The sequence below is a fragment of the Protopterus annectens genome, chromosome 8.part0 (genome assembly GCF_019279795.1).
Source record: "Protopterus annectens isolate FY-2018-M chromosome 8.part0, PAN1.0, whole genome shotgun sequence".
Lineage (NCBI taxonomy): Eukaryota > Metazoa > Chordata > Ceratodontiformes > Protopteridae > Protopterus > Protopterus annectens.
The window spans coordinates 744,070,118-744,091,763 of NC_056741.1; the positions used below are offsets into that span (position 1 = coordinate 744,070,118).

At 36.8% G+C, this 21,646-nt stretch overlaps 1 protein-coding gene across 2 annotated transcripts in view; it reads right to left on the bottom strand.

The window, feature by feature from the left end:
- THBS3 (thrombospondin 3) overlaps positions 1-21,646 on the bottom strand; it is a 948,644-nt gene that overhangs the window by 217,593 nt on the left and 709,405 nt on the right. For both annotated transcript variants that reach the window (XM_044080201.1, XM_044080202.1), the window contains exon 20: positions 632-828. In XM_044080201.1, coding sequence (XP_043936136.1) covers positions 632-828 — 197 coding nt within the window. The remainder of the gene's footprint in view (positions 1-631; positions 829-21,646) is intronic.

The following is a 21,646-nucleotide window of genomic DNA, read 5'->3' on the forward strand; positions in this document are numbered from 1 at the left end:
GCTGCGATGTTTCATTCTTTTCTAATTAATATTTCTGGCCCCAAACCCACTGCCATACATCTGGCCAGTAATCCTTTAATGCCCTACTTGCTTGCCCCCCGCCAAAGTATCTGACATCCTATATTGCCTACAGGCACATACATGCTGCTGTGTGCTAATATTCGTTTGTACCTGCCTGTCTCCTGCACTTTTCTGAACCATATGCCTGACCTCCTGATACCTAACTGGCTTCTGCACAGGCTTCTCTATTCTGATGAAGGGACAATCAGACAAAATCCACTACAAGCTCATTTGTTTCAGGCTTGAAAATAAAATCTGAGTTTCAAACACTGCACACAAGAATGCTCCCTTTACACTAGCATGTTAGCTTCAGTGGATCTTATCCTCAGCATGGTTTTGATGGATTGCAATGGTGTGATGTTATCAATTAAAAACCTGTATGTAGTTAATCACGCATGGTGTTAATATTATATGTAAAACAATTATAAAGAAGCAAACACAATAAACAAGAAACATGACCACAGTGAATGACATCCCACACATACATAAATGCAGAACGGTGATGGTGAAATGTTTTCTAACTTTGTTCTATTCCAGTATCAGAATGTTTTCATTTATAAACTTTGCCAACCTTTAATTGCAGTCCTGGTTCTGCCAGAGCTCGGAATGGTGATGCTTGCCAGTAGATCTGTTCCGTCTGTTTCCACATAACTACATAGAAGCTGGAGCTGTCTTGATATCCAAATATAAAGCCAGCATAGTCATCATCTGTAACAGTGTTAACATGGAATGTTCCTTCAAAGTCCACACCATTGAAGGCGGTGTATCCTGAAACCATATTAGTGCAGTGGTGAGAAAATTGTAGATGCATATGTGTCATGTAATACAAAAATGTTTAACAACAGTAACTAAAAAAGTCTTATCTGAAAAACAGAAAGAGGATTTAAATTAAATATTTTTGGTGAACCACACAGCCAATTTGTATATAACAATATGATATATGTAAACACCGCATGAATCATGTGATAATGTACATAGATGTTTGTGAATCATGATTCCTTATATTCCCATAAAACCATACCATCCTATTTTTTATAACACAAGGTAGTTTACAGATCTTTCACTTTGAAATTAGATATTGCCTGTTTTCATTGCATTGGTCCACAAACCCACTCATACAACTCAGTAAATTCGCAATTGGTGGTGTGTGCATGCATATACCATTTTTGTGTCTGCCAGTCATGTCCATTGCACAAATAGAAAAAGCCCCAACTGTGACCCAGATAACACATGACTGAATAGTGATTTGACCACTGGAGGTGTAGATAAATGAAGAAGGGAAGAAGCAGTGCATCTTACCCATCCTGAAGGGATGGAGGAGGTGCAGCTCACTGCAGTGTTAGCTTATTCTAGAGAGATGGAGGTGCACAGTATGCAGCCTATAGGTCAAGGACATGCTTTCAGTCTGCCAAGCATGTCCACATGGTAGTCTTCACAGGGTGTTTGTGAGAAAGCAATTGCTAATGGAGATGGAATAGCAGGCCCTCACACCTCTGAGCATGCACATTAGCGTCTGGAGGAGAGACCATAATTGAAAATCCCTGACAACTGCTTGGATGATAGTCATCTGTAACCAGCTGTCACCCCACAGGAATGACTGAGTTGAATTACTGTCAGAGGGCTGATGGTTGACAGGCAATGTGAATAAAAATGAAAAAAAATTTTTTTTCTACACCATATACCTATTGGAGTCTGTATAGTCTCTAAAACATTTCCAAACTCTCTACAGACTACATGAATTCTGCAATGGATTCAGTCATCTTTTTAAGCTGCAAATTAACTTCCTAAACATTTAAAATCTTGATGAAAAACATGCAAGGATATAGTACATCAGACATGCTAATGTATACATGGTGAAGCAGAATTTAAAAAGTCTGTCTTAAAATGTGCATCTGAATGTTGTTGCCTGGGAAGAGTTGTACATGAAGCAGAATGATTAGTTCCATAAGCAAGCAATAGCAAATCTCCATGAAAGGTTTTGTCAGCACATCTATGTAAAGGAATAGGTAGCAAGAAACATCTAGAATAGAATAAACATCTTCACAGATTTTTGATCTTTTAGATTGACATCAATCTACTTCTAGACCAGTTAATATGGGGCTATGGGACATTGACCTGCAGATGAAACATCAGGGACAAAGCAAGGATCACTGAGCTGTGAATACCTACAGTGGCAGATGGAACATACTGAGGCACCAGAGGTAGCATTATACTAAAACTACTGCTTCCCAGGGATGTGCATTGGATACTAGTCACTGGATTGTGGTGCCCAGCTTCCTCCTCTTCCCTCTGGTCAGTGTCACAAGCCAAGGTGGTGAAAGGCTATGCTTCTAGGGCTGATCCAGTCAGATGTAGGAATAACCATGTTAACCCCTGAAATAATGTAACCAGTCTGCATGAAAACATGAATTTATTCAAATGTTGCAAATTATATCTTTATTCATGGCCTTATTTCACTTTGTTAACTAGACAAATTCCACTACCCTAAGGACTTTTTAATGGTATAACTAGGAAAGCACAAAATACAATAACAACCCGAGAGAAACCATCACTTACTTATGTCTTAGTAACTTCAATCATTCTGCATATTTGATCATAGACACAATAAGCACACTGCATTAAAACAAGCAAAAGAGCATGTGTTTGAGAATGTGGAGGAAAACAGTGTCCCTAGATGGAACCCCTGCAACCAAGGGGAAACATAAAATGCCATCCTAACATCTGGACACCAAATGTAAAAACCAGACTGACTAAGCAGCAAAAATAACCACAGCAATACCATGCTGTGCTTTTGTCAAGTAGTCATTCATACTTAAGAGGTGGTGGTGGTAGTGGTGGTGGTGGGGGTTACTGACTTAAAAGGACCACATTTTCTCTTGTATTACATGCTACTACACTTTGCAAACATCATTCCATGCCTAACACTTAATTCTTACTCATATTAGAAAACTTGACCTTGACAAACTTGAGCCATGCTATAATAATATTGCCAAATTTGCTAACAACGCTTCCTTCAGATCCCATCATTGTCTAGCTCTAAGGGACCTAAAATGGTTAGAATTTCCTCAACTACTAAATTACCACCAACTGGTCATTGCCTATAGCATTCTGAAGTATCCTGACGAAACCTCATCACTAAGTCACCTACTATGCAACAAATCGCACATTCCGCTCTAGTGACAAATCCCTTCTATGCATCTCTATGACTAACAACAGTGCTGGCAAAGCACTTTTCTCCCACGCCGTTGCTGGAAAATGGAACAACCTCCCCCCTTCACTGACCTGCATCCCCACCATCTCATACTTCAAAAACTCTCTAAAATCTCATCTCATAAGCACCTGGCTATGCCCATGCATAACCTAAAATCGCTGGTTTACCTCTGTGGAAAGTCGGAAGGGCTTATTACTTGCCTACTGTAAATGCTACTGTTTTCTTTTTTACATCCAACAATTTTATCTCTTTAATATAGTTACTTCATTCTAACATGATGTATGTAATGACTTTCAATGCTAAAATGTTTTTGTCTGTTTAACTGCTGAATTGTAGCTTGTCTGTTTTACATTTCTGTCTTATTTTCTGGATTTGTGCTGTTACAATGTGTTATCAGTTTTTACTACTATGTATTAAATTCTAGTATTTCTGTTAATATATGTGGAGCTTTTTTCCCCGGGCCTCCACTGTAAATGGACCCAGTCCAGTCAGACTATCCCGGTAAACAAATGTAAAATAAAATAAATAAATAAACACACAGCTGGACTTCAAAATCACCACCACTGTAGACAGCTTATTCAGCACACTAGAAAGACACTTCCATAGCTATTCCTTTTAAATATTAAAAAGGTTTTTAGTTCATTAATTTACTTCATTATATGTATACTTTCAGCACTGTAGCACAAAGTGTTAGTGTACAGCACAAAGTATGCATTTTAAGATATCTGTTCTGTGACTGCATTTCTTTGTCTTATGGAGTAAACTACTCATAAAGACCTAAACAGGAACTGATAGCAAATAAGGATTACTGAGCTATCAGTTTCTGCCTATATTTGTGATGACTTGTGTGTATGCGCAAACAGCACACTGTTCTGTCACTAAAGAGTGCTTAGGTGCTCTTGAGTAGAATCCTGCCATGTTCTGTACTGTGTAATTAGGGAACAGCCTTTATTCATAGGTTCATAGCCGTTTACTAGGCTAATGACCACAAGGGCCTTTTTAAGCTTAGCCATGCATCCCAAATCCCTGACAAGTTCTGGTTTCCTTGATAAGTGTAAGCAGAGGCTTGGGAGATGAACCATTTACAGGTTGCCTGTGCCCATTAGAGACATAGGTGCCAAACCAGGAATGAATTTCCTGTTCCCCATCCAATTGTCCAAGTTACACTTGAATTGGGTTAAGGAGGAGCTCTGCTTCACATGGATGGGAAGCCTGTTCCAGAGATGGGGTAGTCTCTGGGATACATACCTGTCTCCTCAGCAGGACCTATTTATATCACAGGCAAAGTTTAAGTCTTTAGAATGGGTAATTTTGGTGCTGTTTGGTTTGTGGATATGAAGGAGGTCCATCAGAGTGCAGTCTGACAATGCCCTATATACCAGGCATAGATCTCCCCTCAACAGCCTGTAGGAGACAGAATAGAGGGATAGGGCCTTGAGGTGGTCTGCACAGGACATTTTACTTATGTCCTGTACTCTTTTAGTGAGGAAAACTCTGTGGACATTAGAATTGTTGAATATGCCTGTTTAAGTACATACCAGTGGGGGCATTGTACTTAATGATAGGTCTGATGAATAACAAATATAGTGGAACAATGACTTCATTGGATCTAGATGGCATACCTTTGTTTATAAGTTGTGCAACATAGAATTATTTCCTTACCAATGTAGACATACGATGGTCAAAGGATAGATTACTGTCTATGTGTGCCCTTAAGTCCCTGACTATTGGGTCATCTCTAATGTATTACAATATGATACTTGCCAGGGGTTGATGGCTTCCCAAAGGATACTATTATGCATTTCTTGACATTTTGTTTTAGTCCATGGCTCTGACACCAGTTGTTTGTCTGTGTCAGCCCTTCCTGGAGGACATTTGTGTCAGTGTGGGATTCAATGATAGCTCCTAATTTGCAATCATTTGCAAACTTAGTCAGCCAAATACCATTGACATTGGCTTTGACTTCAGAGAGGTGAATGCCAAAGAGGAATGGTCGAAGGATCAATCCCTGAAGGACTCCATTTGTCACTGGCCTCTTTGTAGAAGTGGACTCCCCAGTTCTAACTTCCAGGGTCCTGTCTGTAAACCAGGTGGCTGTCCGCTGGGTGACATATGGGTTTGTACCTAACCGCTTGAGTTTGTCAAAAATATCTGAGTGACATATTGTGTCAAATGCCTTTGCCAGGTCAAGGCAGACAGTGTGAACCATTTTGCCTTCATCCACTGCTTTGGTGTCCTTCTCAAAGAAGCCTACCAAGTTGAGTAGGCATGACCTGCCCTTGAGGAAACCAAACTGTGTTGGGTCCAATGTCTAGAGGTTAACTATATCATTACTGATCATTTCCATGATAATTCTTTCCATGGCTTTGCCTGTAAGACTAGTGAGACTTACGGGTCTGTAGTTTCCAGGGTCTGAAGATGGACCACCTTTGTGCAGCAGGATGACCGTTGCTGTTCTCCATTCATGAGACATGAAGCCTGTTTTGAGGCTACAGTTAAAAAAGCAGTTCCAAAGGGCCTGATAGGCCATGTTTCATGCAATTTAGAAGGCATCCTGGGATACTGTCTGGGGTCATTGATGCAGTGTTCTTGGCCTTACAGAAAGCATTAAGGATCTGTTACCAAGTGATAGCATGGGGGGATCTATTTGATTGTATTTCCTGAGGGAAGGTTGAAGGGGAGAGAGGGGTAAAGTTGAAGCTGAATTTGTAGGCCAGGAGGTTTGCTATGTCTTCTGGCTCAGTGTAGGTGGCTCCATTTACAATGAGCTCTGCACACAATTATGCATTGCCTTTGAGGTTGTGGACATAGCTAAAGAATGCCTTGTGGTTGTCCTTGGCCTGGGAGGCCAAATTTACCACAAATTTGGCTTTGATAGACTTTATTTGTCCTCTGAGATGTTTGTTTAGTTTGATGAGAGTGGTTTTATCCTGGTGGGTGCTGCACCTTCTAATTTTTGCCATGATTTTCTTCCTTCTCTTATACAGTCTATTGATTTTGTGATCCCACTAGGGTGGCTTGTTTTTTGAGTTAGTTCTGTACTTCTTCCTGGTGGGTACAGCTGCCTTTATGCAGCTATTAACATGCTTGTATAGGGTTTCTGTGAACAGTTCTGCACAAGCAGCAGTGTTCTCAGGGTTTATGGGGCTTAAATTTTGCCAGGTTATCACTTAATAGCTGGAAGTTAGCCTTAGAATAGTTCCTGAATATTGCAAGGTAACTTGAGGGCCCATTTTTATTTTTAGTTCAAAGGAGACCAATTTGTGGTCTGACATTACCAGGGAAGATATTACATTGAATGTTAATGGCCAGGCATTGTATAATATTTAACAAGAGTATTTAAATGCAAATTTGCACTTATTTTACTCAACCATGTTTTGGAAATTAGGCATTTTAGACTCCAAATCAAGGCTTGAATAAATGATAAACTTTAACCATGGTATACCTATCACTTATAAAAACAAAACATCCCCACTGAATTGTGAGAAAGCAACACAAACCACTGCACCATTCTGCTGCATGGGTCCTTGGACAGTTCAGTTAATTAGCAGTCCTGTAACTGTCTCTCGTATGTAATAAGTAAAACTAAAGAAAACATTTTCATACATACTTTTGTACACTTACAGTTCTTAGCTACATGCAGAATACAGTATACGGAATTGTATATAACCATGTTATGTTACCAAGATTCAGCCTAGCACAATAATAGAAGAACAGTCACTCACTCAAAGTGCAAAATCCAGCCTGGTAGAATCTTCAGTAGTTCATACGTCATTGTGATATATAGTTTGTACCAAAGAGGTTCAGGTTATATTTTAATAAATGTTTTCATGGTGAGTTAATGCTTCAAGTTCCGATTCATGTCAGTTCACCAAAGGCAGTTTTGATGAACATAAAAAAAATAAAAATGTTCACGAAACTACAAAAATAGATTCAATGAATGTACTTCGATCATTTTACATCAATCATTTTACATTCACCAGTGAATGAACTTCGATCCTTTTACAGTCACCGAAAACTACCTTAGGTGAATTGACAGGAGCCTTCCAGTTCTATAAATTAATTTTAAAACATGATGCTAAGGAGTTCTGTCTGTTACTTGGTTGCTGAGATATTTGGAAAAATGTGAAAATTATGGGCTTAAAGACCTTGAACTACAAAGACAGTTTAGAAATCACTGGCTATTCTCTATGCCTTGCCTTCCATGGCATTAGAGACCCAGTTGTACTGGATCACTTATATCTCTGCAAGTCTAATAGTGCCACAAATGCCAGAACCAGCAGATAAAGAAAGCACAGTGGAGAGACAGCTTCACCATGCATCACCTCTCCCAATTCTGAAACAGACTACCTCTGCACTGCAGAGTTGGTAGGTTAAGCACTGTGATACACCGTCATCCTTCAAATGGGACCCACAAATTCACTCCAGGACTGATTGGTCTAGACCTCCTACAGAAATGGGATACAGCATACAGGTGGGTACTGGCAAAGTATAAATGATCACAAGACTCAATTGCCTTGAAATTTCTATGAATCCTATAAATTCTGTGAAGATCAGGAGGATATGGGTTCTGTCCCCACAGAATATACTTTCATTCATGTTCCAGTGTCAGCTTGGAAGTGAAGCATAAGTGTGGGCTACAAAACTCCTGAGGAGTCCATTTTTAGATGAGATATTAAGCAGAGGTTCCATTTATCTGAGTTTATGGTAGCTGTCAGTGCTGTTCCCATAGGTTATTTCAGTACCACTGAGAAACCACAAAACTTGATACTGACACATATCGCAGAGAAAACTCTCTGAAGAAAACTCTCTGAAGTCTGTCTTCTATCCTGTAAGTATTATTTTTCGTATCCAAATGCCAGTGGTAATGCCAAACCAGTTCTGACACATCGAAAAAGAAAAAACAGCAGCAATAACCACCACTAAAAAGAGAGACTGTTTAATAGCAAATAAAGCAATAAAATTGTCAGCAAAAACAATGAGCACTTTCGGGCTGTGCCCTTCATCAGATAACATAAAGAATATTAAAACACTCAGTTTGAAAGGAAATGACAAATAATCTCACTGGACTCAATGATATCATCCCACTGAAACCCGCCCTCAAAAAATGGCGGGTTCAGTACGGAATTGTGATTGGTTGTCATTTCCTTTCAAATTGAGTGTTTTGATATTTGTTACTTTATCTGATGAAGGGCACAGCTCGAAAGCGCTCATCATTTTTGCTGACAATTTTATTGTTTTATTTGCTATTAAACAGTCTTTCTTTTTAGTGGTGGTTGTTGCTGCTGTTTTTTCTTTTTCGTGGATTGCTGTGCTAAGCAGCTTGACCTTTAGTGAGGTTTTTTCTTTATTTGCTTTTGGACAGTTTTGACAGATGACAGTCTTCTACCCAGAAGGTTGGGAGGGAATAAAAAGTGAGGAAGAGAATCTTGTACCAATACTGAATATCTTCTTAATTGCTGGGAGGGGATCTGTTGTCAGTCTTCTAGCTTGTGCCTGCCTTGACTCATTTCTGCCATGCCATGATTTTTCTCAAATGTCCTCTTCTTCCTGACTGATAAGCCCTGAATTGCATGTGGTAAAACAGTCAATACTCGGTGGGGTAATTTTAGCAGCATTTTGGATTACAGCGATGAAAAAGCTTGCTTTAGAGACTGCATTGTCATCACTTTCACTAATAGTTTTTTAAATATAACATGTAAAAGATGGCCAAAAAGTAAGTGTAACAGTCATTAAGTAAATGGCCCTTCATATACTCATGGTGGGTCTTAATTCTAAAATAGGCAACCTTGTAATCATGGCGGTCACTGAAGCCCTTCTCATGCAAGAATGCAATGTCAGTGCCACACAGGATTGCATGCTTACTCCCCTTCAAAGTAGCCTGCATCAATTATGTAAGTCTTCCCTTAAAGGAAAACTCCACTTTCTCCTACAGTTTAGGTTGCTTTTCTCCCTACATACAATATGATTCCAACTACCTGAAACCTGCTTATACTTTATAAAACGTTAATTTCTTCACTTTGGTAACAAAGGAAGAGAACGACCACCCACTTTTTTAAAGCTTAACTTCTCACATAAGTTGCAGAAGAATTTGTCTACACCTGCATGACATACCATAGAAATTTGTAGTCAGGACCTCAGGCAAGACAGAGAGGTATGAAACTATTTTCCATTGTCTTTGTTGCTGAGAGAAAGAGAACTTAACACTGATTCACAACTGCTTCCAATGTAGCCATGCCTTTCATAGCAAAACACATCAATTAGATCAGTTAGGGGTTTAAAGGCAGTTGTCACCTCTTTCGACAAATTTATATAAGCAGCATCACAGTATTGACATGCTAAGCTTTAAACCTTACCATTTGTTGTTTCTACTGCTATACCTTCTTATCTCAGTTGATTTTTACTGTTTGAGCATAATTATGTACTCTGCATTTTTGTGAATGTAATTACACGCTGCACCTCTCTCTTAACATTACTGATATACGTCCTCTCTAAAACTTTTACTACTTTCTCTACAAACCCACTAACCATTCAAGCTAGGTGCTCTCCATTAATGTTTCTGCCTCCTGCTACTCAGTCATTAACCACTTAAATGCCTATTCTATCTCCTCTAGATATCTTAGCTCTATTTCTCTGACTGTAGCCCACTCTATTCTTTCTAAGACCCTTACTCTTTTGGCTTCATTTACACTCAATCCACTTCTCCTCTCATTCCTTTTTTTCTATTCCTAGATAGCAAGCCTCGGCTCATATAGGGAATAACAAGCTCTGACCTGACCATTTCAGAAGTGAACCATCTCCAATAAATGGACAACACAGTCCTTTCTAATTCCCAGATTAATGTATGTCTATTTATTGTGGTAGGTGCCTGCAACTTTCTTCTGTAGTTTAAGTAGCTGTCTGCATATCACTGTCAAATAATGTGTGCAGTACCTTTAAGAAGCGTTTCAAAGTTGGCAATTGTATAAAAATAGCAAGCACTTGCTAGCTTCACTGCCATTTTGAGCCAAAGAGTAAGCATCTATGAGTGTAATAGCTAGTTTGTTTATAAGTTAATCTAAGTTAAAGTTATTAAGCCTCAATTTTGATGTGTTTGTACATAATAAAGCTGCTTGAACAGAACCCACAAAGACTTGCTTATTTTATCCTGACTAGACGAATGACATGGTATCAAAACCGGGATTCTAGAGACTGCTTTTCAAAACTATGAGGTGCAGAGATAACAGTGAAGGTAAACTAAGAGAAAGGAGCATGAAAAAGGGCAAGAAATGAACCAAAGGTAATGAAAACTTGCACAAATTATTTATTTTATAAAAAAGATAAAATGGTGCATTACAAGGGCACAAACTGTATTATTAAACAAGCGAGAGTCACAAAAGGTTCATTAATTAAATGAGATGTTTAAAATTACAATATTTGATAAAACAATTATCAGAAAAGCACATAAGGGGTTTGAAACTACCTCAGAATTGTAAAATGAGCACGTTTAAAGCAAAATGGACATGTTTTTACAGTAAAACAAGTGCAAAAAGTATAATGGGCATGGAAAAAGACTAAACAAGCAAAATGAATATAACAAGGGCAAAAAGGGACATTAAGCATAAATAAAGCAAGACGACTGCATGTTTTTTTTTTTTTTGGTAAAGTACTGTGTTTTGGCATAACTAATACTATGCATTGTATTCAGGGCATAACTAGAGTTATTTAAAGTATCTGGAAGTGTGTAAAAGTGCTTACAGTGTGTGCTTGTTACTGTGCATTTATTCTGATAGGTTTATTTGTGTGCAAAGTGCAATTATTTTCTGAAGCACAGTCAAAATACAACCATTTCAAAAAGTTTCTTGTGCTGGGTGTGTCTATTTGCAAAGTGCCACCATTGCAGAGTGTCTGTTGCACTCTAAAGAGTTACTTAGCAAAGTACCGCCATTTTGGGAAAGTTTCAGTGTGCTGTGTACCATTTATTTGCAAAGTGCAATTACTTTCAAATGTTTCTTACTCTGAGCTTCTTCTGCCCAGTTTTATTTTCAAAATGCAGTTGTTTTGAAATGTTTCCTACACTGACAAGATGTGATTTCTTACAGTAAAGTGATTTCAAGAATATTACAGTGCCCGAGAGACTTATTTCACAAAGTTCAGTTACTCAGAGGTTTGTTGCGCTACAGGGCATAGTTACAAATACTGGCAAAAATTATGGCATATGTATATGTGTATGTGTATGTGTTCGTACGAACTTGCAAAAGCCTTCACTGGTATGTGTTAATATGGCAGACAGATTTTGAAAACCAACATTACTGGTGTTTGATCAGAATATTGCAGAGAATTGGTGAATATCTGAGCAACAGTATGATATTTTTATGCAAACAGCTTATTCTGATAAAGATGCACACACCAGCGCATTCATTTGTTAAACCTAGCTGGATCAGAGGCCATTGAAAGAGAGCGTCCATTTGTGTATGCATCAGCAGTATATGAGGTAAATGGTGAAAACTGTCAAATTGTTGTACAGGCTGAATCAAGGGAAGACCCTGAGTGTTTAAAGCACAAGTTCAGGGAAATGTGTAACCCCCAAACAAATATAACATTAGAGAGGCATTTATTTTACACAAGAGATCAAAAACCAGGAGAAAATTTTGCAGCTTATATAACTGACCTGAGAAACAGAGGTAAAATGTGTCGATTTGGTGACTTAAAAGATGAGTTGATAAAGGACAGGCTTGTGTGTGGTATTAATAGTGCTGTAGTGAGAAAGATTTTGCTTTGTGACGGTGATTTAACACTGAGCAAAGCTATTGAGATTTGTTAAATCCATGAAGTTATGGAAAGCCACACAAGTATGCTTGCAAGTGATAAGAGCATGGTTTCAGCAGGCTCCAGAACAAATGCAGACAGCATGCAACACGTGGCTAGCAAAAGAAGGCCTAAGCACATAGCACTGCTACCTCTGCAGCTGCAACCCCTGCTGGTTTTCCTGGGAAGCCCCATAGTTTTCCAGCAAGTTCTAAGAAAAGGCCATGCTCAGTCCAGTACAATAGTGAGATAGCAAAACACAAATCCGGCTTTATTGTTAATTGTCACAATTGTGGTGCCAATCATGAGTCTAAAAGAGAAAAATGCTTAGCATTTGCTCAGCAATGCCACAAGTGTAGAAAATGGAACCATTTTCAAACGTTTTGCAAGTCAAGTAAATCTCACTCAGTTGTAAAGAAGGGTCACTCAAAAAGCAAGTTGATCATACAGACAGCTGTAATTCTACTTTCTACACAGATAGTGTATCAGTAATTGGTGAAAAGGTTGATACAGTAAATTTGTTGACAAAGAATGAAATGTTTTGCACTGTCCAGATCAATTGTAAAACCACAGAGCTTAAAGTAGACACTGGCTCAAAGTGTAATGTTATGTCCACAGACACATTTGCTAAAGTGAGAACTAATAAACAACTCAATGTGGCTAATTGTGCGAAACTTGTTGCTTATGGAGGTGAAGAAATTCAAACCGAAGGCTCAGTAGTGATTTCATGTTATTTGGCTGGGAACTGTTACAGATTGTTATTCTATGTAGTCCAAAAACCTGTGCAATCATTACTGGGTCTCAGAGACAGTTTGAGAACAAATCTGCTTTCTTTTACCAAGGAAGTTCATCATATAAGCACATATCCTAGTTCCAATTTCACTGAAGCAATTTTCTCAGAGTTTGCTGATATTTTCAATGATAGGTTGAGCAAACCTCCAGTTGTGTATTCTATGAAGTTAGACCCACAGGTCAGTCCAGTGGTCAGACCAGCAAGAAAAGTTCCGATAGCTATGCAGAATAAAGTTAAAGCTCAGTTGGACAAAATGGTGCAGCAAGGTGTAATCTGTCCAGTTAGAGAACCAACTGAATGGGTGTTGTCCATGGTAGGAGCCCACAAATAAGGCTCAGACAAAATCAGAATATGTATTGGCACAAGAGATTTGAATAAATCATTAATGAGACCACATTGTCCAATGCATACAGTCGAGGAAGTCACAGCCCTATTACCAAATGCCACTGTTTTTTCTGTCTTAGATGCAAAAAGTTCATTTTGGCAAGTGATGCTTGATCGCAAATCCTCATTATTGACTGCTTTCAGTACCCCATTTGGCAGCTATAGATTCCTCAGGATGCCATTTGGAATAGAATTTGCAAGTGTAGTCTTCCAGCGTGCAATAGAGCAAAATTTTTCAGGTTATCCTTGCGCCATAATAGTGGATGATTTATTGGTTGAAGGCAATGGTGAAGCAGAGCATGACAGAAACCTTAAGAAAGTTCTAGACAGAGCACATGAAGTGAATTTAAAGCTCAATCCTCTGAAGTACAAATTCAGACTACCAGAAGTTACAAATGTAGGCCATTTATTTACTAGCACTGGCTTGAGACCAGACCTGTCCAAGCAAGCAGCCATTCTTGAGATGCCAGCACCAGATAATGTTCAGGCACTACAACATTTTCTTGGGGGGGGGGGTCTATATTACAACATCGAATTAAAACAAGTTTGAACATTGTAATATCGAATCCTAAAGTCCGAAAGTGGAAAACAGCAAAGCCACGGTACATCGACTTTTTTCCCAGGGAAAAAATATCGGTGGGCCGTTTCCGAGGGTTTGCTATTTCCTCCACTGTGGTGCAATCTCAGAGTTGGTATATTTAAGCAGGGGGGTGTGGGGGGGCACAGCCCCCACATTAGGGGGTGTGGGGGCAAAGCCCCCCTACTTCAGTTTAAGTTTAAGTTTTTTTGTTTGTTTTTGTCATGGAACAGCGATTTTTTTCCCTGGGAAAATAATCGCTGTTCTGTGCTTCCGGTTTTGTTGGGTTTCGGACAGTAGGGTTCGATATTACAACAATCGAACTTTTGTAAGTTTGACATTGTGATATAGATGCTTTTCTTGGTATGGTCAACTATTTAGGCAAGTTTATAGCAGACTTCAGTGAGTTGACAGCACCTTTGACACAGCTGATGCACAAAAATGTTACATGGTTTTGGTTGGAACAGCACCAGACAGCATTTGAAGATGTTAAGCAGAAAATTGCAACCAAGCCTACATTAAGATACTATGAAGTCAAAAGGAAAAGTCAAAAAAGCTGCAGCAAGAAAACAGAGACTCCAAGTGGAAAAGACAGGAAACTGGAACACACAAAATCCACTGGAAACACCACACGGAGATGACCACTGTTGTGGAAAGCTTCTTTATTAGGAACAGGAACACACACATAAAATTAAGCTACTTTTTATACATAGTCTTTTGGCGCTCAAAACTAACTAATTGGAACCCTGATTGAATAATTATACCTTCAAACTGGGCTAGTTTAAAGGGACAAGATTAACAAATTCATAAAAACTCGTTAAAACATTAAAATATTTAAAAATCACATAAACAGCAAAGACAGCAAAAAGCACTTTAATGAAATACATAAAATAAAATATTATTCTGCTTAACCAAAGTTAAACAGAACCATCTGTCAAACTGACAGTGCTGAGCTGCTGATGAACCAAAATTGCTATAGAGCAGAACTTTAAATATTTGTAACCGGAGCACAGTACATAAACCAAAACTCAAAGTAGAGGTGTCAGTAAACAACATGTCGATGAGACTAGTGAAACTGAGGTATAAAATCTACCTCTAAAGCTGTTATAATCAGCCGGAATTATATTGAGCTCCTTTGCCTTATAGCATCAAATTAATAAACAAACCGACTATATTAATGAACACCAAGTGCGTGGAATATAATAAGGTGCTGGTATTACCAAGCACTGGTGCCAATCGATATGTCTCATAGAATAACCATTTATCTGAAGATAAAAAACATCAGTACATCATATCCATGGACTGATGCAAAACATAAAATATATTAAAAACACATAGATACGACCATAATAACAGCAAACCTCCAAGTAATGCAAACCTAAACCGCAGCAGCGGAATGTCCTGAGTTTACATGAAAACTCTAGAATTAGGAGCCATTACCATACAAGAAGACCATTACCTTGCTAAAAGGCCACGGAAATATAATCCATATATAGCGATCACAGGTAAAACAAAATCGCTATCGTTATTTGAGCAAAAAAACGACCAAAACAGTCAAGACAGCTAAAGCCAGTCCGACGATATAAAACCTCCTACTACCAACAGTGGCTGCCAAACTGTGACGCAAGGTGCAGCTGCTGACTTAAAGATACATCACTAGTTGACTGTGGCTTAGAAAAAACATATCACCTAAAAACACCACCATAAATACCCAAATAAAGGTGTTACAAGAATGTCAAATTTAAATATATAAGCTGCAAACCACTATCGGATGGTGAACTACCAGAGCTCACTTGTAAGGATGTCTGACATGCAGAAATCTAGTGAAAAACTAACAAAATAAATCATATTGGTATCATTGCTAGCTTAGAAAATAATACTGCCACATCAAAAATAAAAAGTCAAAAGACGTAGCTAGAATGTATAACTGCAAATACTGTGTTAGGACATATCAATGGTATCTATAATAGACACTCAACATGGTAAGAACTAAACTAAATTAAAACGGATCGCAAAAAGCAGAATGAGGGTAAAAACGCCATCTGCAGCTTGACGAAAACCCTAACTCTAACCAGTTGTCCAATATGGCAAAGGACACAGATGTGTCAACTACTAGCATGCCATAATCTCAGTAGAAAAAAACAGGAAAGACAAGAAAGTAAAAAAAAAAAAAAAAAAAAAAAAACCATGACCAAATAGCTTAATCAAAACAAAAACTATCATAACCAAATGCCCACTCCAAAGTGGGACCATGACGTATGAAATATCATAAAAAGTATGTATATGTGAAGTGTATTATAAAAAGTGCATATTGCAAAAAATCAATCAACTGTTACATCATATCCTACAAGGGCATTACCATAGTAATCATATTGAATACCATACAAACCAATATATTATGGATTGCAAACAAACCTGTAGCAACCTATCAGAGGCTAGATGCATGAGAAATACTATAAAAAATATAAATGGCTCAATAGAACCATGTCTAAAAGGGATAGACTAAGGGAGAGAAAGACACATGAAAAACTCATAAAAACAAAAAACCAGAATAAAGACACACTGAGCAATGAAACTTGGCAAAACAAATCAGCCAATATCATTTCTACCTCATGTTAAGGACAGGTTTAACTGAGACGTACTGATTAATGCCTGGGTATAAGTGCGCTTTTAAAGTAAAAATCCACTTGAGCTCCCTCATGGCCAGTTGATTCATGTTATCTCCTTCCCTGATGTTGACTGCTACCAGTTCCAGAACCATAAATTTGAAGCTATGTGTGTTAAACTCCAAAATATGTTTCGCCAGGGCACTGCTTTCATTACCTTTCCTGATGTCATAGCAGTGATTGTATATCCTGTCACGAAGTCTTCTCTTCATCAGGCCCACATAAAAAGCTTGGCATAAATCACATTTGGCTAAATAAATCAAGTTGGTACTATTGCAATCACTTTGAAATCTAGGTTTAAACAGAAAAGATCCATCAGGATGCAAAAAGCTACGATCATTCGATATATGGGGGCACATATGACAGTGCCCACATGGAGAGGTCCCGACGGGACCACTGGAATGGTTGTTTGGCAAACGGTTCTGCTCAACACACAAGATTTGTTTCAAATTGTTACATGTCTTGTAGCTAAAAGTCGGGTGTACCCCTACAATTTTTCTTGTAAATGGATCTGCAATCAGCACATTCCAATTCCTGCTAATAATCCTGTTGTGTGCAACAACATCACTGGTGTATTTTGTGACATAACTAAGTCTGTCAGAATGCTTAAGGTGACCAAATGCAGGAAAGGGGATACTATCCCTGACTGGAGCAGTGCTATCTCTACCACCAAATAGTTTCATGAAGACCTCCTGTTTACAGTCTTCTATGAGCTTAGAAGGATACCCTCTTTCTTTAAGCAAACCTTCAAGTACACTCAACTCAATGATAGGTTGAGCAAACCTCCAGTTGTGTATTCTATGAAGTTAGACCCACAGGTCAGTCCAGTGGTCAGACCAGCAAGAAAAGTTCCGATAGCTATGCAGAATAAAGTTAAAGCTCAGTTGGACAAAATGGTGCAGCAAGGTGTAATCTGTCCAGTTAGAGAACCAACTGAATGGGTGTTGTCCATGGTAGGAGCCCACAAATAAGGCTCAGACAAAATCAGAATATGTATTGGCACAAGAGATTTGAATAAATCATTAATGAGACCACATTGTCCAATGCATACAGTCGAGGAAGTCACAGCCCTATTACCAAATGCCACTGTTTTTTCTGTCTTAGATGCAAAAAGTTCATTTTGGCAAGTGATGCTTGATCGCAAATCCTCATTATTGACTGCTTTCAGTACCCCATTTGGCAGCTATAGATTCCTCAGGATGCCATTTGGAATAGAATTTGCAAGTGTAGTCTTCCAGCGTGCAATAGAGCAAAATTTTCAGGTTATCCTTGCGCCTATAATAGTCGATGATTTATTGGTTGAAGGCAATGGTGAAGCAGAGCATGACAGAAACCTCAGGAAAGTTAGATTTAAGCAATGAAGCAACTTAGAAACTCAAAAATCTGGACAGATATAGCAATCAAAGTAACATTGGTAACATTCAATTCATGGGTTATCAGATGGTTAAGCAAAGCCTGTCCAAGCAGACCATTCTTGAATGAAACATATCAGATAAATTTTTTCCCGGGAAAATACGGCATTAAAAATTTCTTTTGGTCAGTCTTAAACAGGTATAACTAACATGATTTTAGGTAATCATTATTTGGAAGCACTATTCAGCAATTGAATTCAAAGTTGGACAGCGATTTTTTCCCGGGAAAAAATGCTTTGGTTGGAAAGGCTTTAGTTTCAAGTAAATCTAATTTAGTAATTTAACTGGGAAAAGAAGTCCCCAGTTTGGAAATCAACTCAGGTAAGATTACACTTGAACTTTAGTGGAACGTGATTTGACTTTTGTTGGAAATAATCGCAAAATTTAAGTATCTTAGTTGGAACATACTTTAAATCAAAATGAACTTTGAAACTAACATTATAAGATGTTAAAAGGAAAATTGCAACAAATTCAAGCAAGTATAAAGCAATAATATAAAACACAAAGAAAACAAATCAGAAAAAAAAATGAACATTAAAACTCTGTAAAAGCAACGAATCCATTTGAAATATTTTAACAGAAAAATTAAACCAACTAACATTAACTTTATAAAATAAATAAAACAAAGAAAAGAACTTAAATGTCAGTGAAAAACATGAAAACATTAACAATAAAATCAACTAAAATCAAAATAGCAAACCACTGAATGTAAAAACTATGAAATATAAAGAAATATGATAACCAAAGTCAAATAAGCTTATAACATCTATCTGAAAAAATCAAGACAAATTAATATTGTAAAAAAATACATTAAACAAAATCAAGTAAGGTCAAAAAACAATCTAAATGAAACTGAGGTATAAAATCTACTCAAACTTTATAATAGCGATTATATACCTTGCCTTAACATCAAAATAACAAACACATTAATAAACACCAGTTGAAAAATAAAGTGCTGTATACAAACTGTCCAACATATTAAAAAAACCATCTATGAAAAAAACACAGTGCATACTGTAGAACACAAAAATTATAAACAATTGACCATATTAAACAATCAATAAAAACCAAACCCAAGAAATGCATTTAAAACAAATAGACATATAAACCAGAGGTGTATAAACTACTTAAAGCATGTAAAGAAAAAAAAAAAATGACATCTATTGACAATAATGCACAATTAAAAATAAACCACACAAATAAAACCAACAACGTGTACAATCAAGAGTGTACTAAAGATCAAATGACTAGCTAAGTAAACTAAACATAAACACCAAAACAGATAAAATTATAATCAAACTAATAAACAAACGCAAGGAGTCAAATCAATACTGAAACAAAAATAGGAAAAAACAAAAAAAAAAACCTCCAATTAATCAAAAAAAATACAACAAACACATCCAAAGGCAATGCATAAAAAAAATCTGAATATATAAGTATCATAAAGAATCAAAAACTCAAAACTCATATACATCAAAGCAACATAGAAAATTAAACCATGAAAACCATAATTTTAAACAAACGACGCAAAGCAGAGGCTAAATGCATCAATATAAAAAACTAAAGCCAAAAGGTCCAAAAGGGAGCACAAAGAAGCAAAACTAAAAATAAACAATAACGAATCAAAGAACCAACATGAAATAATAAAAAACACTAATCCTATAAAGGTTATGCAAGAATCAGTTAATATACTAAAGAAATCCATACCATGGATAGTGAAACATTACACGCTGAAGTACTGTACAATTCCAGAGCTAAATTAGAAAAACTATCAAAATATAAATCATCATGTGTTATACGTTCTATAGAAATAACCAATAAAAAAAAACATCAAAGGCCACTACAATGAAACTTGGGAAAACATTAATAAATCATAGGTATTTAAAACTTTAAATTGAAGAATAAACCATAAAATGCAAAAGCAAGATCATTCAATAGGGGCCTATGCAGCTTGTAATACACCCTGAATGTTTTGCAACTGATTCAACAACAAGATTTGTTAAATATACATTTTTAGAATGTCATACCTATTATGAAACAGGATCGAATCGACAATCAATTCCCCTAATAATCCTTATCACAACAACTGGAATTTTGGACATAATAAGTTGAAATCTAAGCCAAACAGGAAAGACATATTCGAAGATATCTACACAATAATTCTAACTCTGTTCATTGCAATAAAGTCCCTATTTTTAGCAAATAATCACTCAAACAATATATTTGTGAAACTCATGTTTCTAAAGTTGACCCACAGTATCATGGTAACACAGAAAATGTACTATCGATAAATTAAATCCTGTTGACAAACTGAGATGTGTAACAGTCTTAAACAACTAAGGTCAATGAGCAAAACCTGACTAAAAGTATACCTACAGCCAAATGTTTAAAATCATTAAAACACTTCATCAAAACCAATTAACCAAGCAAATCACTGTTTTTGTAGATGCAAATCCATTTGGATTTTACTAGAACCACAGGTATCGTTCACACCAGAAAGTTGATAGATTTCCAGATATTAAGATCGCTTCAAATTAACAATAGGTCCACCTATGCCAAATGTGATTTCTGGTCCAAATAAGGTTAGGGAACAATCATGAACCAAAATTGAAAACATAAGTGATTTAAATCAACATTGAAATAGACCATTACAAATTAGCCCTTTTTTGTAAGCAAAGTTTAACAGCATTAGACATCCATTTTGGTCATCATTAGGCCCTAAAAAGCTTAGAGTCTAATTACATTGATAAATTTGAATCAATTCGATACAATCCAAATCCAAGTGAAAACTGTTAAAGGAAAATTTGCGGAATCAGGTGTGCAAGCTGAATTACAAGTTCTGCAATAGGATGAATTAGGGCAAGCCCACATTGATAAGTCAATTAGTAATTTATTTTTGTTTGGAAACTTCGCAACATTTTGAAATTTCAGTAGATAATTTGGCCTAAGTGGTGTCCATTTTATTCAAATGATTTAATTTGACATTCAATTCAGAACTCAAACGTAAGTAAAAATCAGGTGATTTTGATGCAAATTGAAGGCTTTCAGAAGATTAATGTATCAAATGAGGTCATCAGATATTAGTCTGATGACAACAGACTATTACTTGATATAATTTCTGAACTTTTTTAGGAACAATTTTTCTTGGACTAACTTTAACGTTATAATTTAAATACAAAATTGAAATAATTCCAAGTTTAATGATATATTGTCTGGTATTAATAACTGTTACCCCTTATATTCAAATAGCCCATGTCACCAAAATTCAAAAATATCTGTTGCAACAGCAATAAATGTTAAAATGCAAATTTTACAATATTTACAAATCAAATTCAATACTTCATGAGATAATTGGTTTGCAAGTGATCAAAAAGCTCAGAATTGAATGATAATCGCAAAGAAATATAATATTAAAGTCAAAACTTGGCAATGTCAATGCAATTCAGTCAGTAACACTTCTACAGAAAATGGATGCATTTTTAAATCAAAAGCATTTTCATTTTAAAAGATTATGCAAATGAACTCAATGTCAATTCAAAAGCAAACTTTTCTGACATTTACTACATACATGATCTTAGAAGTTATTTGACATAAGTGTGCAAATGTTAATCAATTAGAGTGCAAAGACTGATCCAATTTTGCAAAAGCTCAACCACTACAATAATGGTGGATGGCCGTCAAAGCAATCTAGTGTACCACCTGAAGTGCAAACTTATTTTCCTTACAGAGATGATATGTTGATGGAAGATGGCATTA